Below are 18,204 nucleotides of genomic sequence, written 5' to 3'. Positions count from 1 at the left end.
CTTGTGTAAGAAAACAGAACAATTAACAGCAAAGGAATGTGCTTTGCTCATGGTTGTGTGCTTATTTAGGAATTGAAGTTACTGCTTCATCGCTCTACTCTACTGTATTCCCAAGGCAAAATGCATGGTTATGTGGATGCCTTACTTACCATGTTAGCCATGCTTTTAAAGGTGGGTGATGCTTTTCCATTATATTAGTCTTGTTAACTTTTGAAATGTTTAATGTTATAACATTGATTTCAACTCAGCTTATAATAAGTTTATAATTTACAACTGTTTTACTCTTAAAACTCAAAATTTCTAAAAGTTTAAACTTCAGATAAAGATGAAAAACTTAGAGAGTAGTAGTATATAATTGAAAGTTCCCTGAAAATATAAACTGGATGTAGACTAAGTGACATGAAATCTTTTTTTTTTTTTTTTTAAATTTTATTGAATCACCATGTGGAGGGTTACATAGTTCTCAGGATTATGTCGGTTATACAGTTCTCAAACACCCTTCACTTCACCAGTGCCCATCTTCCATCACCAACCCCCCCAGTATACCTGCCGCCCCCTCCCACCTCCCCAGTCCCAACCCTTGCACATGATATGTTTCACTTCGTTTACGCCTTATTTCGATTACATTCCATGTTTCAACACACAACTCACTACCGTTGTTGGGGTTTCCCCCAAAAAAGAAAAGCAGTCCTATTGCCAAGGAGGCATTTGATAGTTCTCCATTGCTAAGAATATAGAGATATTAAGTCCCGCTGTTTGTTACATAGTTTTTCTTTTTCCCCCTTGCCCCGCGCCACCGAGTTCACGCCTGTTTTAGTAATCGCCACGCTGCCTGACAAGGGAAAAGAAAACCGAAAAGGATGGTTGTTTCCCGTCATCAGCAGGCGTGGGGCTCTGGCTTAGTTGATAAACTTGTAGAGTATCTGCAAGCAGTCTCTGGAACCGAAGGTCTTGCGCTGGTATCGGCTCCGGCTCGAGATTCCACCAGCGTCCCGCTGTTCCTTGTACATAATTTTTCCCCTTATATCCCATTCCCACGCCACCAGGTCTGTTTGCTTAATGGACATCACACTGTAGTTGATGACACACCGCGTTTCTTCCCGAGAAAGAAGAAAATTTCTTCTCAGCCGGCGTGGGGATATAGCTTAGTTCAGTCTAGTGAGATGGCTACCACTTTGATTGCCTTCAATATTTCAGCAACAGACTTACTATTAGGATTTCCCACAAAAGTCCGCCCCATTAGAAAGGAACCATTACATATTGCTCATACTAAGATGACATTAAGTCGCGCGGCCGCGCGCGGTTTTGGGTTTCTGTATAAAGTCCAGGGAAAGTACAACCAGAAATAACATCACTACAAACTTTTACCCTTTTATGGTGCTCATAAGATGGAGAAACCTAGAGAGAGGCTCGGCGTCTCCGTTTTGCGCTCAGGAAAACCGCGGCCCCTGTGCTGTGCTCAGGAGGGAGGAGTTGAGAGAGAGACAGGTTAAAAGAATTGGGGGATGCCCGGGTCCCACAGCTTCAGCACGCCGTGGGGTCTCTGGTCCCATGCCGGAATTAGTTCAGTGGGCTGCTTGGAGTCCGAGGGCGCTCCCTCGGGCCCCTCCATCATGCTCCTTCCACAGCCGGGTCCAAAAGGAAGCACACGTGGGGGAGGTGGGTTTAAGTATCTAACTGCGGTGGGCGGGGGTCGCCGCCCCCGCCCCCTGGGGACTCCCGCAAGCGCGCTCACGTCCTGTTTTCCTGTTTTGGCTGGATCGGCGTCTCCGTTTTGCGCTCAGGAAAACCGCGGCCCCTGCGCTGTGCTCAGGAGGGAGGAGTTGAGAGAGAGACAGGTTAAAAGAATTGGGGGATGCCCGGGTCCCACAGCTTCAGCACGCCGTGGGGTCTCTGGTCCCATGCCGGAATTAGTTCAGTGGGCTGCTTGGAGTCCGAGGGCGCTCCCTCGGGCCCCTCCATCATGCTCCTTCCACCGCCGGGTCCAAAAGCGACATGAAATCTTTTTTAGTAGATATTAGGAAAGTGAGATTTGTGGTATTATGAGTTACTGGTCCTCTAGATCATTCTTTGTGCCAAAATTTTTCTCTTTGTGATGGTGATTTTCAAATATGATACTCATTCTAAGTGTTTTTTCAGGGAAGTACTTATTTACGTACTTTTTGATTTGTTGTATGTCAGTACGAATTTCCTGTTTCCCTATGAAATTTAGAGTATTGTGGCACAACTTCTTTTGCTAGGAAAAAAGTAAGTCTGTCCATGCTACTTTTAGGTATAGACAGTAATTTGGGTTTGTTTGTCCTTCATAAAAGAGATTTCAGATGTCATTTCTATGCAATAAACACTTGTATGTTTATTGCAGTACTATTTACAATAGCCAGAATCTGGTAAAAAACACGAGTGCCCGATGTCTGGTTAAAAAACTTTGATACATCTACACAATGGAATACTAGGCAGCTGTTAGAAAAGATGAAATCATGAAATTTGCATATAAGTGGATCGACATGGAGAGTATCATGCTAAGTGAAATGAATCAGAAAGAGAGGGACAGACATAGGGTGACTGCACTCGTTTGTGGAATATAAAGTAACATAATGGGAGGCTAACACCCAAGGATAGTAAAGATAAGGGCCAGGAGGTCCACAACTTAGAAGCTGGCCTCACATGCTGGAGGAAAAGGCAACTGGAATAGAGTAGGGACCACTAAGTAAATGATACTTGGAGCGCTCCCTTGGGATGGGACATGTGTGCTGAAAGTAGATTATGGACCAAACATCATTGGCCACTTAGTACCTGTATTGCAAATCCTAACACCCAAAAGGAGAGAGAGAATAAAAGGGAATGTACCTGCCACAGCAAGGGTTGGGGCGGGGAGCGGGGGAGGCGGGGAATGGGATGGGGTGGCGGGAGGGATACTGGAGACATTGGTGATGGAAGGATGGCTACTTGATCATTGTATGACTGAAACAATCACAAAAGTTTTTAAGTCTGTATCTCATGGTGATTCATTAAGAAAAAAGAGATTTCAGATAAACCTGTACTAACCTGACCTATGGATTTTCTTTTAGAAAATATGTGATTAAAAAAGACTCAAACTATATCTCTAATTCAGGTGGCAATGAATAGAGCCCAAGTTTGTTTGATATCAAGTTCCAAATCTGGAGAAAGACATCTTTACCTTGTTAAAGTGTCAAGAGACAAAATATCAGACAATAATGACCAAGAGGCAGCTAATTGTGATGCAAAAGGTATTTACTTCCACTTTATAGTATAAACACTAGCTGAATCTAAAGAGATGCTTGATATTACTTAGTGGTAGAACGCATGCCTGGTATGTGTGTGACTCTGGGTTCAATCCTTGGTACTACAAATCAAAAGACTCTTAAGATAACAGCTGACATAATAATCTTTATTTATTTATTTATTTATTTATTATTTATTTATTTATTTATTTATTTATTTAGGCTTTTGGGGTCATGCCCAGCGATGCTCAGGGTTTACTTCTGGCTCTACACTCAAGAATTACTGCTGGCATTGCTTAGGGACCATATGGGATGCTGGGGATTGAACCCGGGTCAGCCGTATGCAAGGCAAACGCTCTACCCACTGTACTGCTGTACTGTCACTCCAACCCGAAAGACATAATCTAATTAAAAATAGACCTTTTTAAGTACAATTAAATATAATTATTCATTTGATGGGGGTGGGGAAGAGATGGATGCATGAAGAAGAAAGTAAAGAAACGAGAAGGAAGGAATAGATGGAGAAGGGAAACACGGGAGAAGAGGTGGCTTCATCCCAATGGCTTGGGCCTCCCATCTTGCATTTTTAAACTGTATTTCCTTAAGTCCTATATTTTTCTATATATGTTCCTGCCTATTTTTGCATTGTTTTTCCTCATTTCAAGTTCATTGTTATTTTTTTTCTTCTTAGAATCAGGGTTTTGATATTGTTTCATTTCCTTGTGGTGGTGAGCACAATATACTGGCATACCAAGATAGAATGAGCAAGTTCTCATTATGCATTTTGTGCTCTTTTTTGTTTACATTTTCTCATGTTGCTCTTTGTAGCTGATATATGAAAGGAATGTATAATATTCCATTAGAGAGCATTTTCATAATTAGGAGGGAAGGGAGGATCTTGTGCCACACTCCTCAGTGTTCAGACCTTACTCCTGATCACTTAGTGATCACTCCTGACTGTGCTTGGGGAACCATATGCAGTGCCAGAAGTCAACCCCTGGTTGGCTGCATACAAAGCAAACACCTTAATCCCTATATTATCTCTCTAGCCCCAGTTCTATAAATTTTTAGTAATTCCCTTATTGTTACATGTAGTTACTTCTATTAAAAATCCTGTAGCAAGCTTCTTGATCCAGATGTTTGACTAGTTATTTAGGACTGATTACCAAAGATTTGTTGGATCAAACAGAGACCATAAAAACTTGTTGTAGTTTTTGACAGTTTTTCAAGGGTTATAAAAAAGGAACTTCTTACAAACAAATAACGGAGAGAATATTGTTTAAAAAAGAAACTGAATTTGAGAAAAGAAACTTAAGCTTATAAAATGATCATGGACAATCTTACTCGCAAAAGTATGAGCTTCAAGGTCTTTGCTGAGCACGTGTTTGAATGCTTTCATGTGTAGAATCTTGCGTCTAACCTCAGTTTTAAAAATTCTGCCCTGGAGCATCATGTGTCTTCCTATACAGCACTGAAAAAATGAGGTAACTGGGTTTCTTAGAGAACAAATTTCTTTCTTTTTTTTTTTTTTTTTCCTTTTTGGGTCACACCCGGGAATGCACAGGGGTCATTCCTGGCTCATGCACTCAGGAATTACCCCTGGCGGTGCTCAGGGGACCATATGGGATGCTGGGATTCGAACCCGGGTCGGCTGCCCTACCCGCTGTGCTATCGCTCCAGCCCCGAGAACAAATTTCTTAAAGAAAAAACAAATGAAATCAAACATGAGAATTACCTGGAACCATAGATAACTAGACAAGAGAAGCAGAAGAAAGGTGATGGAAGGATTATAAACAAGCACCTGCCATTTCTTGATATTGTCAAAAGAATGTTGGGCAATTCAGAACCATAGAATCAGTTCCTAAGTTAACCCTAAAATTGAACATGTGAAAAGAAAAAGGAAATTTTAAAAATTGAATTTAAAAAAATTCTAATACTACTTTTTCAGGAAACTCAGAGCCCTGACTGATTTTTATTGGTCTCATTTTAGCCATATTTGCTGTACTCACAAGTGTTTTGACAAAAGATGATTGGTGGAACCTTCTGTTGAAGGCAATATACACATTATGTGACCTATCCCGATTTCAGGAAGCTGAGTTACTTGTGGATTCTTCATTGGAATATTATTCATTTTATGACGACAGGCAAAAACGCAGAGAACTAGAATACTTTGGTCTCTCTGCTGCAATTCTGGACAAAAATTTTAGAAAGGCATACACCTATATCAGGTAACTTATTTTCATTAGGTTCTTTAGTATGTATATTTACTGTCTTGGCCTCTTTTTTCAAGATTAAATAAACCTTTATTGTAGCCCCCCTGTTGCTTCCTAGTGCATTATTACTTCATTCACAATTCTCAGATACAGGCTATGAGAAAATGCACTTTCTTATCTTTACCCTCTGTGTCTCAGTTTCCATATTTGTAAAATGGACATTATTATGTTACTACTTGATGGGGTTATTGTGAGTTAAATGAACTATTATATAAAAAAATCTTTTAACAAAACCTAGAACACATTATTATCAGCTGTTATTTGGTATTCATTGTATTGTAGTGGGCAGGCAGGAAAAGGGGAAACTTTTTCCCACTTGAAAAGGCAGCCTTAAGCCACTTGAAAGGCAGCCATGCTAAGCACTATACCACCAACAAGCTAGAAACTTAAACCACTTGGTTCTGATTTTTGGTTTTTGGTTTTGTTGTAAAGCAGAAACAAGATGTAGATATAACAACCTAAGCAGTGTTTTCTGGGGAAAATCTTTCATTGTGTAGTGGTTTTACACCATCAGTCCATCTGCCTTTCCTTATTTGGGGAATGGTGTGTTTCACTGTTGGTAAGACAGCACTGAATGGGTTAATTCTTAGACATCAGATTATCTTTGTTTACATTACTTTTCATTCACACCACCTTCCTGCAATTCTAGGGTAATGGTAATGGAAAATGTCAATAAACCCCAACTCTGGAATATTTTCAATCAAGTCACCATGCATTCCCAAGAAGTACGACATCATCGCTTCTGTCTACGTTTAATGCTGAAAAACCCAGAGAATCATGCCCTGTGTGTCTTAAATGGGCACAATGCGTTTGTGTCTGGTAGTTTTAAGCATGCACTTGGTAAGTACCCTGGCATCTGACTTTGTTACACATGAGCAGTATGGGGGCTGGAGTGATAGCACAGCAGGTAGGGCATTTGCCTTGCACGCGGCCGACCCGGGTTCGATTCCCAGCATCCCATATGTCCCCTGAGTGATTCCTGAGTGCAAAGCCAGAAGTAACTCCTGAGCATCACCGGGTATGACCCAAAAAAGCAAAAAAAAAAAAAAAAAACAAAACATGAGCAGTATGATGTTTAGGAATCTGGTCTGCAGCATAGGAACTGCCTGGATTTAAATAGTTCAGACATGCCCAAGTGAGTTTACCTTTCTCTGATATAGTTTATTTTGGAAACGAAGATAATGATCATAAGTACCTTTTAGATTAATGGGGAAATTAGATGAGTTAATAAAAAGTACATAAAATAGTACCTGGAAGACGTAGTAAATAGTTTTTTTTTGTTGTTTTTTTTTTTTTGGTTTTTTTGGGTCACACCCGGCGATGCACAGGGGTTACTCCTGGTTCATTCACTCAGGAATTACTCCTGGCTCGGGGGACCATATGGGATGCTGGGATTCGAACCCGGGTCGGCCGCGTGCAAGGCAAACGCCCTACCCGCTGTGCTATTGCTCCAGCGAAGATGTAGTAAATAGCTATATTAATGGCAATGGTGACAACATTAATATTTTACTGTTCTTGGGGCCGGAGCGATAGCACAGCGGGTAGGGCGTTTGCCTTGCACGCGGCCGACCCGGGTTCGATCCCCGGCATCCCATATGGTCCCCCAAGCACCGCCAGGAGTAATTCCTGAGTGCAAAGCCAGGAATAACCCCTGAGCATCGCTGGGTGTGACCCAAAAAAAGCAAAAAAAAAAAACAAAAAAAAAAAATATTTTACTGTTCTTGGCAAAACTTTGGTTTTTAAAGACTTACAATTTCAAAGCGTTACAGTTCATTTAAAATGTCAATTCTTTCTGCTTAAAACTGCTTTTTAAAATAATTTTTATTATGGATACTTTGCCTTTCTATTTCTATTGTACATTAAAAAATTTAAAATTTGATGATAGTCATTCCTTTAGGAGACAAATCTTTATATTAAAACTTATACCATGCTTGGGGCTGGAGTGATAGTACAGCGGGTAGGGCTTTTGCCTTGCATACAGCCAACCTGGGTTTGATTTCCAGCATACCATATGGTACCCCAAGCACCGCCAGGAGTAATTCCTGAGTGCAAAGCCAGGAATAACCCCTGTGCATCACCAGTGTGACCCAAAAAGCAAAAAAAATAAATAAATAAAAAAATATATATATCATGCTTACAAATCCTAATTAAAGTCAGAGTCAATTCATTAATAATATATAGGAAATATTTGTAATAAGGAATCAAAAGCAAATAAGTAGACAATTATCTAATCAAATCTTTAAATGTAAAATAAGACATCTATTACCTAGCTGATATTGCCAAGTTCACTTCTTATAAATAATCTGATTTTGGCTATTTGATACTTTTATTTTTTGTATAGTTGATGTTTTATAACTGTTTAGCCAGTAATATTGAACATCAGATATTAAAGTTTATGTGTGCTGGGGCTGGAGAGATAGCACAGCGGGTAGGGCGTTTGCCTTGCACGCGGCCGACCCGGGTTCAAATCCCAGCATCCATATGGTCCCCTGAGCACAGCCAGGGGTAATTCCTGAGTGCAGAGCCAGGAGTAACCCCTGTGCATCGCCAGGTGTGACCCAAAAAGCCAAAAAAAAAAAAAAAAAAAAGTTTATGTGTGCTTTTTAAAATTGTTCGTTTAATGTTAAGGAAATATAAAATAGAGATTTATTTTTGTTTTCCTATATCTAGAAACTTAAAAAAGATAAAAAATTCCATATTGCAGTCTACTATCTGTAAAGAAATTCTCTGTCACCATTCCTCCTGTAGTAGAAACCAGAAAAATAGAGGTTTTTCTCTATGTATATATAAATATGTCATTCCTTTTCATAGAAAAATTTGCCTAAGTTCTCCAAATTTAAATGGTTAAATTTTGACATGAGGATATTGTACATAAACTGTATCACTGTATCACTGTCATACCGTTACTCATCGATTTGCTCGAGAAGGCACCGTAATGTCTCCATTGTGAGACTGGTTACTGTTTTTAGCATACCGAATACGCCGCGGGTAGCTTGCCAGGCTCTGCCATGCTGGCTGTGTACTCTCTGGCTTGCCGGGCTCTCCGAGAGGGGCGGAGGACTCGAACCTGGGTCCGCTGCATGCAGGGCAAATGCACTACCCGCTGTGCTATCGTTCCAGCCCATTGTACATAAACAATACATAGAATTCAAAAACTCAAAAATTATTATTTTCAGATACATCTAGTTTTTCTTATTTAAAAAAGATAATGCTCCATTTAGGGAAATAGTATCCATAATCTGAAAAACAAAACCGATGCTGATGAAATAGTACAGGGATTAGGGTCTCCTTTTATGTGGTTGGCCAGTTCACTTCCTGGCACTACCTATCAAACCCCAAGTATGACCAGGAGTGACTGCTGAGCACTACTGGATGGGGCCCTTTAAAAGGTCCCCTCCCTCCAAAAACACTCTTTCTCACTTTCATGATCCATCACGTTTGAATTTTTAAGACATATTCATTCATTTTTACAAAATAATTCACCAAAAGATCCACTACTTTTTTTTTTATGAAGTAAATATTTTTATTTAGGAAGTAGAGAAGAGAACAAATGTGAACTCCATAAAGTAAAAGAAAGTATTCACTCCAAGCTGGGATGCAGGTGACTCTAGAGTGGAGTGAGAGATCCATTGCTTTTTAAGACCATCGGCTAGAATTATGATTTCACACGAAGCATGTTCTCTGCCACTGGGCTACATCCCAGCCCAGATTTATGTCTTCAAATGAGAAATTGCTTTTTAAGTTCCCATTTCCCTTCTGTGGTTGCAGTGACCCAGGGTCACCTCTTTGGTTATGTACACCAGAGATCAGTTGTTGTGACGCCAGGGATCCGCAGCAGTAGTGCTGCCTGGATCAGGCTTGGCATGTGCAGTGCGTGGACCTAGGCCTCAAACTTCAGGCCTTACACCTGCAAAGCAGATGCTCAACCACTGAGCTATCTCTAGGCTCATAACGAATTGTTTATTTTGGAAGTATTACTTTACATGGAAATGTCTAGCTACGTCTTAAAAAATTACTTTTATTTGCTGACATTTAACCTTCAAGGTCAGGATACATGCATGAGTAAGTCCTTCTGCATTGTGTTATATTGGCCATTATTTTCACAGTTCCGATTAATGTGCATTGGTTGATACTCTAGAATACTTTCCTTTCATGTTTTAAGTGTTGTAATGTTTGATAGTCTTAAAGTACATTTACAGAGATGAACAGAGGGATCTTTTAGGTGGTAGTGGATGACACTAGAACTTTAGTGGTGAGTGTGTTGACAACCACACACTAAGAATTGTTAAGTAATAATAAATCAAAGAAAACTTAAAAGTACTTGAATGTGTGTTGAAGAAATTGAAACCATGTTTTGCCACACCAACATTGCTGCTCGTTTTAGGACAGTATGTGCAAGCTTTCCGCACCCATCCCACCGAACCTCTCTACAACCTGTGTATTGGTCTGACTTTTATCCATATGGCATCTCAGAAGTATGTATTAAAGAGACATGCCCTTGTTGTGCAGGTAATTTGTTATGGTTTCTCCTCATTTCTTTAAAAGTGCATGTGTGTGTATGCGTGTTTATGTGTGTGTGTGTGTGTGTGTGTTTGTGTGTGTGTGTGTGAGAGATGTTTTTATTATCTTGATTCAAAAGTAATGCCTGGTTAGTATACCTGTTGGGAGTCACCACCACCCATCTCTGTGTTCAGCACTTGTGATGCCCTACCTACTATATTCAATGACTTACACAGTCAATCCGAAAGGGTGCATCAGGAAGAAAAGGTACAGCAAATCTTAGGACTTTTTGCAGGCCTCCTTAAACTCTGGAACCTCTGAGGCCTACAGCCTTTTAGCCATTGAAAATTCAGTTTTTAAAGTATAATATGCACATATAGTAATTATGAATTAATGTAACTATTCCTTAGATCATCAATGACAATTGTCTTTTTTTAAGTTTTCTTTCATAGCACTTTGAAATTATTTATTTTCTTATTTACTTTGTATATTGTTTATCTCTAATAAAAACTCTAACAAGATTATTGGAGATCAAGTCTGTCCTGTTCACCACTGTATCTTCAGCACTTTTTTCTTATGATTTTAGTTTTTATATTTGATACATGTAGAAATACAATTCTTAAAGAGATTAGGAAGGAAATTTTAGCATTAGTAAAGAGCATTTTTTTAGTTGTTTTTTTTTTAAGTAAAATCATTAAAAGAAAGCCCGAACTATAGTAATTATTGAAATTTGAAATTGAGATTTATTATAATGTCCTCACTTTTGTGTACTTGAAATTGTCTATTAAATTTTTTTAACTTGAAGTTTTACATTTTTGAGGTATTTTCAGTATTTGACCTCTTCTAAGTTTTTTTCTAACTTAATGGGAACTTTCCCTGGGTTAAATAATATAGGATTATTTTTAAATTAGACAATTATGTATTGAGTATATATCTATTGTGCCAGCAACTAAGAAAGAATGAGCAGTGAGTACAGACAGAAAATTCTTTATTCTCATGAAGCTATATTCTGGTAAAAAATGTGATGGGAGGGAGTCAGAGTGATAGTAGTGCAGGTGGTGCATTTACCTCGCATGTAGCCTACCTGGGTTCAATCCTTGACCTCCTATAGTGTCCATCCTGAGCACAGCCAGGAGTGATCCCTCAGCACAGAGCCAGGATTAAGACTGAGTACTGCCAAGTGTAACCCAACCACCCCCTCCCCCAGCCCATAAAAAAACGAAATCAGTGAGGAATTAATTAAATACTACTAAATAGTTAAAATATGTAGGTTTTTGTCCTAGTAGGACAAAAAGTTACGTACTTCAAAGTAATTTCAAAATTTAATTTTAAATTACCTTTTTGATTAAATAGGTCTTGAGGCTGGAGAGATACTCCAGCCTTGCTATCTTGCTTTGTGCACATGCCTTCATGACTGATCTGAGTTCAATCCCTTTCATCCCATATGACCCCCAGGAGTGATCTCTTATGTGCAGATTCAGGAGTAACCCTTAGCATAGTCAGGTGTGGCCACCAAACACACACACACACACACACACACACACACACACACACACACACACACACACACCCCTCTCACACAGAGCCTGGCATTTCATTCCCCTCATCCTGAAAGAGCCCCCAATACGCCACTAGCACATGACAGGGATGAATGGAGACATTACTGGCGCCCACTCGAGCAAATCGATGAACAATGGGATGACAGTAATACAGTGACAGTGATATATGCACACATATATGTCAAAAATGATTGGGGATAGAGAGGAACAAGAGATTATGGGTAAAGGAGAGTTCATTAAGTTCATTGTACTAATTTCTTGAGTCATTGTTCTAATGTTGTGTTCTTTTAAAGATTGTAAATCAATTTCATTGCTATCAGCATTTATTTTTTATTTTTTGCTTTTTGGGTCACACCCAGCGATGCTCAGGGGTTACTCCTGGCTCTGCACTAAGGAATTACTCCTGGCGGTGCTCAGGGGACCATATGGGATGCTGGGAATCAAACCCCACGTGCAAGGCAAATGCCCTACCCGCTGTGCTATCACTCCAGCCCCCCCATCAGCATTTTTGATTTAGATTCTCTAGAATCTTTTAATTCTACACAACTATAAATTTCTTTTTCTTTGCACTAAAAGATATGTTTGCTGTCTTTCCTGCCTTTATGTGATCCTGTAAGACTCAAGTATGATAAAATGTTTGAGCTGTAATAGTTGATGTCAAAAAAACTGTTTTTCACTAAAATTTTTCTTATTCTTATTTTTTAGTTTTATATTTAATGATTTATAATGCCAAAGAAATTGCCTGTCTATATTCTCTTTTTTATTTTTTTTATTTTTTTATTTTTTTTTGCTTTTTGGGTCACACCTGGCGATGCACAGGGGTTATTCCTGGCTATGCACTCAGGAATCACCCCTGGCCGTGCTCAGGGGACCATATGGGATGCTGGGATTTGAACCCGGGTCGGCCGCGTGCAAGGCAAACGCCCTACCCGCTGTGCTATCTCTCCAGCCCCAATATATTCTCTTTTTTAAAAATGATTAAATAGTTGATTAGTTTTCCAGTTGTCAGGTCTCCTGTATTTGTTTATGAAGGTCTTGAAATGCAGCATGTAACGACTTTTATTCCATCAGAGACCTTTGAGTTCATTTGGGTTGCTGCACTTCTTCTCAGATTACCATTTCTTTCTTGGGTTTTTGACTTTAAATTTTAAAATGTGAGGACTGCGTATTTCTCTGAGATCAGTAGTTTGCCCACTGTTACTTAACAGAAACCATATGGCTTGAGGTCATTGTGCCAAACACAAATGGGTTCCTAAATTATGCAGAATGTATGATTTTGTTTTTGAATATAAAGTTTTGTTGGGGCAGAGCTTGCGGGGTGGTGTTCAGGGTCCCTGAGGCCACTTCTGGCAATTCTCAGCCAAGTAGGCCAGACAGTAGAATGCTCAGACCTCAGGATGTGGGAGGTGGGGCCCTGCAGTGCCTGAGACCACCATGCCACACCCTGGTGCTTCGGGGGCTTCCAGGATTGCATTGGCCATGTTCAGGATGCAAGGAGTGTACTCTAACCCCTGTGATATCTTCAGAGCCCCTGATCATAAGTACTTTTATCTCTAAAATGGAATCTAAAGAACTTACTAATTTTTAAACTTATTCATGAAGATAAATGTGTAACTGTTATCTAACAAATAACGTATATAATAAGAGTAGATCACCCGGAGAATAACTTTGTTGTATTCTATACTTAAAATTACTGATTCTTTTAAAAAATTGATTTAATTCTCAGTTAATAGTAATATTTCGTCGTTTTTTGGTGACTGTTTTTGTTCTTAGCTTAAAAATAAGACCTTCCTTTATTTGCACTTTCAGAAGAATTCTTGCCTTTAGTTTGATATGACACTAGACTACAGATATATGTTCTTTCAGGTGATGCTCCGTCTCTTAAATATTAGTATTCCCAGCACCTGGCACATACAGTGGATTAGTACATACTGATCAAGTGAGTACAGTGCTAACTTGTTTTCTTTTTTTGCCAGGGCTTTTCCTTTCTTAATCGATATCTTAGTCTACGTGGGCCTTGCCAGGAATCATTCTACAATTTGGGCCGGGCTCTTCACCAACTGGGTCTGACTCATCTTGCAATCCACTATTATGAGAAGGCGCTGGAGCTCCCTCCAATAATAGTAGAGGTATTGTATGATTTACTGTATCGGTAAAGGAGTCCATTCATATACTCTATTGAGAAGTGCAGTTAAGCTCATTGTTGTGGTCCAAACAGTGAAATAAATAATAGGTGATATATACAAATTAATTTTTTCCAATTGAGTGCATTTATGTAAATTTGTTTAGTAACAAGAGACATTTGATACCTTACCTTAAAACTTGCCAGCTACTAGATGGGCATATACAGCTTGTAATTATAACCACTTTAGGTAAGCTAAATTGCCACTCTAGTAGACATGAAGCATTAAGTACTATATAATAAAGCTATTCTTCACTTCCTTGTTCAGTTGTAGCATATTTCTAAAGACAAAAGCCAAGTATTAACATAGTTTTGTTTCAGGATATTATAGTTAGGGTAATATGTAGCCACTACTATAATCATCTGTGTTTGAAGTATTGATTTTACTTTTATTTTGAGGCGGGGAAAAAAAGGTTTTCATTGTTAATTTTTGTATAATCTCACCTTTCACAACTGTTTTCTGCTGCCATTATTCAAGTTTATTTTGAACACTTATATTCTTCATTTTATAAATGCCTTTACATATTTCCTCTTTAGCTTCATAGGTATGGTATTCTTTGTTATTGCAGATGTTTCTTTTTTCCAGTTAATTCCTGCATTTTACACTGTAGAAGATCAGAAACACTTCTATAATCTATTCCTCTAAGCTCATTGCTTTGTTTTTTAAGTAGTAGTAAAGGTAGTGAGTGGCAACCCTAACTTAGTCATTTTGATCAATCTGTTGCATGTCTTCCCAAACCTATTCTTTTTATGTCTATTTTGTTATATTCTACAGATATTTTTCTCTTACTTGTTCATTTCTTATTTTTTTCATTTATTTTTTAATGTGTAGAAATTACATATTTTTCTAATGATGCAATATCTATACATTGTTCTGCCATTATATTTAAACTTTTCCCTAAGATTATATTGGTACTAAGTTACGGCTTTTTCTATTTTCACTTTTTAATAACTTGTTCATTTAAAGTTATTCCTTCACTGTATGGGTGAAATTTAATTTATTAGTTAAACTTTTTGGGTTTTGGTTTTAGATTTGGTGCCACACCTGGCAATACTCGGGTTTTACTTCTGGCTCTGTACTCAGGGATCGCTCCCTGCAGGGCCCAGTGCTTAAGGTATTCTATGGGGTGCCGAGGGTCAAACCTGGATCAGCCATGGATCAGCCAAATGCCCTACCTCTGTACTATTGCTCCAGCCCTTGTTAAACATTTTAAAACACTTGATACAATGGAATACTGTTTAGCCATTTAAAAAAATTTTTTTTGATTGAATCACTGTGAGATAAGGCTGTTCGTGATCAGTTTTAGTCACTTTTTTTAAAAAAAAAAATTTATTGAATCAGCCTGAGAATTTAGCCATTATTAAAGATGAAATTTTGCTGTTCTCAGTAAAATGTCAGTAAATTGGAATGAACTCTAGGAAATAAGTCAGGAGGGAAAAACCAAGTATTGGGTAATTTCATCTGTGAGTATAATATATAAGGATATAAGTTGGGGGCTGGAGCAGTAGGACAGCAGGGAGGGCGTTTGCCTTGCATGTGGCTGACCTAGGTTTGATCCTGCCATCCCATATGACCTCCTGAGCACTGCCAGATGTGATTGCTCAGTGAAGAACCAGAAACAGCCCCTACCTAAGCATCGCCACGTGTGACCCAAAAAGTCCAAAAAAAGAAAAAGGATATAAATTGGGTGGAAAGATAACAATACCGCAAACTAGTGAGCCTTGATAATAGAACTAAGGTACTAAACTTCTGTGAACAGGAGAGAGGTGTGACGAGTCAAGTAAAGGAGAATTTTTCTTAGAGGTTTAAAAATACATTTGTACATTTACTAATGTCTCTGATAGGCAATGTAAGAAATACCTATATTTCTCAGAAGAAGCCTCTAAATGCAGTGTGCATAAATCTCTATTTTCAGTTTTTTAATTTATTTTTTGGAGTACCACACCAGTGTGGTGCTCAGAAGCTCAGTGCTATCCTGGTGTCACCTGTTGACCCTCGGATGCTGGGGATATAACCCAGAACCTGGTACATGTAAGGCATGTGCTCTGCCATTTGAGCTGTGTCCTCTTTCGGAATTCTTCCATAATGAAAATATGCCAGTTATGTTCCTTTAAAAAAAAAAAAACCTTAAATGTTTGGGACCAGAGGGCTGTTACAGGGGTTTAGGTGCATGATTTGCACGCAGCAGATCCTTGTTCTATCCCTGTACCATATGGTCCCCTGAGTATCACTCACTGAAGCCCAGCACTGCAGAACCCAAGCAGGACCACATCCTTTGACCCTTGTACTCCACCACCAACCAACTCTGAGAATCCCAGGGAGTGTATCCTGGGCCCCCTGAGCACCACTTGAGGGACCCTCATCCCCAAAATGTTGCTTGGGTCAGGGAGATAGCTCAGAGAGCTGCAGCAGATGCTTTGCTTCCTCTAGCCTCAGAGTCTATCCCAGCGTTGTTTCCTGAGCTCTGCCATGTAAAAAAAGTTTTCAAGATGATTAAACTCTAATTGAAATACAGTGGGAAAAAAAGTCAGAACTTTAGAGTTTGATCACAAAGGGAAATACCTGCTTGAATAGAAATTTTAGTAGATAAAGAGAAAAGGAAAAAGATGATAAATCACTTTGATGATAAATCACTGAAACGATAAACTAACTAAGTATATTTTGAAAAATTGATAGACTCAGAATATCTTTTTAGTATTAGGGATTTTAATATACAGCTTTTTGAATACTTTTGAAATTGTTTATTTGCCATAAAATTATCTGTCAATTTGAAATATAACTTATTCCTGTATTTTTCTCATAGGGTATAGAACTTGACCAGTTAGACTTACGAAGAGATATTGCCTACAACTTGTCTCTCATTTACCAGAGCAGCGGGAATATTATAATGGCTCAAAAACTCTTGTTTACCTATTGTATTACATGACATAACTCAAATGAGGAAGGAGCATTGGGCAACTGCTATGCATGGGCCAATGTTTTCTATCTCAGGACTTACTGTTAAGTAATAATTTCATTATTATCTAATGATTTCATTTTTAATATGTGATAATGATTTTCTGGTAGGTATACAGAATCATCCTTTGTACATGAATTTTATATGATTTTGTTGTTTTCCCTTTCTATTTTTTAGTAAAATTTACTTAAAGCTGGAATGAATAGAAAAAACTTTTTGCAAGCTTGGAGTTGATTTTTTTATGGACACCATTTATTCATTTGTGCATTTAATATTGTATATTAATCACTCACCAGTATTTACCTGGTCTTATAAGAAGTGCTTGGGACCAGCAGTAAAGCTATGTGTGACCTCTTAGTACAGTTATTTAAGTATAGAAACTTGTGCATTTATTTATTTGAAAGAAATATTAGTTTACACATGTGATTAAATAGCATGTTCAGAATCACTAGCAGGCTATTTTTTTTTTGCAAGCTATTTCTTGTTCTGTACGTTCATACTTATTCCAGTTCAGGGTCACAACATAAAAGTTGTGCCTGTGTTGATCTTAGAAGGAAAAAGGAGACTGCTAGTTAGTTTTTGTCTTCCAAGTTTTGCCTATTAAAATCTCCCACAGATTTTAACATTTAACAAGGAATATTTGGAACACAGAAATCTGTAAGCAATAAGATGTTTACTCCAGAGCAGAATCTAAAACTTGAATTTTAAAAAATAAAAGAAAATTCCCTGGAGAAAACATTTTCTAGAGTATCTTCTTAAAACCTAGCATTTCTCCCTCCATACTATCCCCTCATCCTAGCCATAGGGCCCCGTGAGCCACTTTGTAAGATTCATTGCTATTACTCACAGTCGTCTCAGCAGGGAGTCTGCTCCGGAACCAAGCTCTGCCTGTCAAGTGGTCCTTCTTCCTTCTCTGCAGAGTTCAGAATGAAGAAGGGCCTGTCTGCGGGGCTAGTACTTTCTCTGAGGCACTTTCTGATTGTCATATGGAGCCAGCTAGTCCAACTCTTCCATTTTGATGGCAAAGGAAAAAGGAAACTAACGCATTAAGAAGCAGAGATGAGAAGTGCAGAGTACACTGTGCTCCCAGAGGATTTTCCAGTTTCCCTTCCTATCTTCTATGACTGTGTTGAGACGCTTTCTTGTGGTTGTGTTGTAATTCTTGAGTTCTTTCTGTAAGATACTCTAGGTTCTGTACTGTAATAAATTACACTTTTATACTAGCTTTTGTTTTTCTGTTATTTAAATAAAAAAAAATCCTATCCACTACCGATATCATTTTCCTTTCCATTGAGCATTCATCCTTTTTTAACTTTCCATAGGAAGGAAATAGAAACCAGGGACAATATAACTAATTGGTTGTGAAGTTTAGTCTGCAATAGAAAAGGTGGTTTGTTTTATTTTATTTTAAAATAAAATTTTTGTGAAAACTCAAGAGCAAAAACAGTAGGAATATGCGTATTATCTAGTGATGTAGTCAACATGAAGATC

At 38.5% G+C, this 18,204-nt stretch overlaps 1 protein-coding gene across 1 annotated transcript in view; it reads left to right on the top strand.

Moving 5' to 3' along the window:
• The window catches only part of GTF3C3 (general transcription factor IIIC subunit 3), a 51,495-nt gene extending 33,509 nt beyond the window's left edge, over positions 1-17,986 (top strand). Inside the window, exons 12-18 of the mRNA XM_055122833.1 lie at positions 70-171; positions 3,113-3,248; positions 5,233-5,470; positions 6,165-6,355; positions 9,900-10,024; positions 13,551-13,703; positions 16,561-17,986. Coding sequence (XP_054978808.1) covers positions 70-171; positions 3,113-3,248; positions 5,233-5,470; positions 6,165-6,355; positions 9,900-10,024; positions 13,551-13,703; positions 16,561-16,683 — 1,068 coding nt within the window. The 3' untranslated portion in view covers positions 16,684-17,986. The remainder of the gene's footprint in view (positions 1-69; positions 172-3,112; positions 3,249-5,232; positions 5,471-6,164; positions 6,356-9,899; positions 10,025-13,550; positions 13,704-16,560) is intronic.
• Positions 17,987-18,204: the final 218 nt, after the last annotated feature.

Source organism: Sorex araneus, chromosome X, assembly GCF_027595985.1.
Source record: "Sorex araneus isolate mSorAra2 chromosome X, mSorAra2.pri, whole genome shotgun sequence".
Classification (NCBI taxonomy): Eukaryota; Metazoa; Chordata; class Mammalia; order Eulipotyphla; family Soricidae; genus Sorex; species Sorex araneus.
This window is presented reverse-complemented; position numbering and strand designations above follow the sequence as displayed.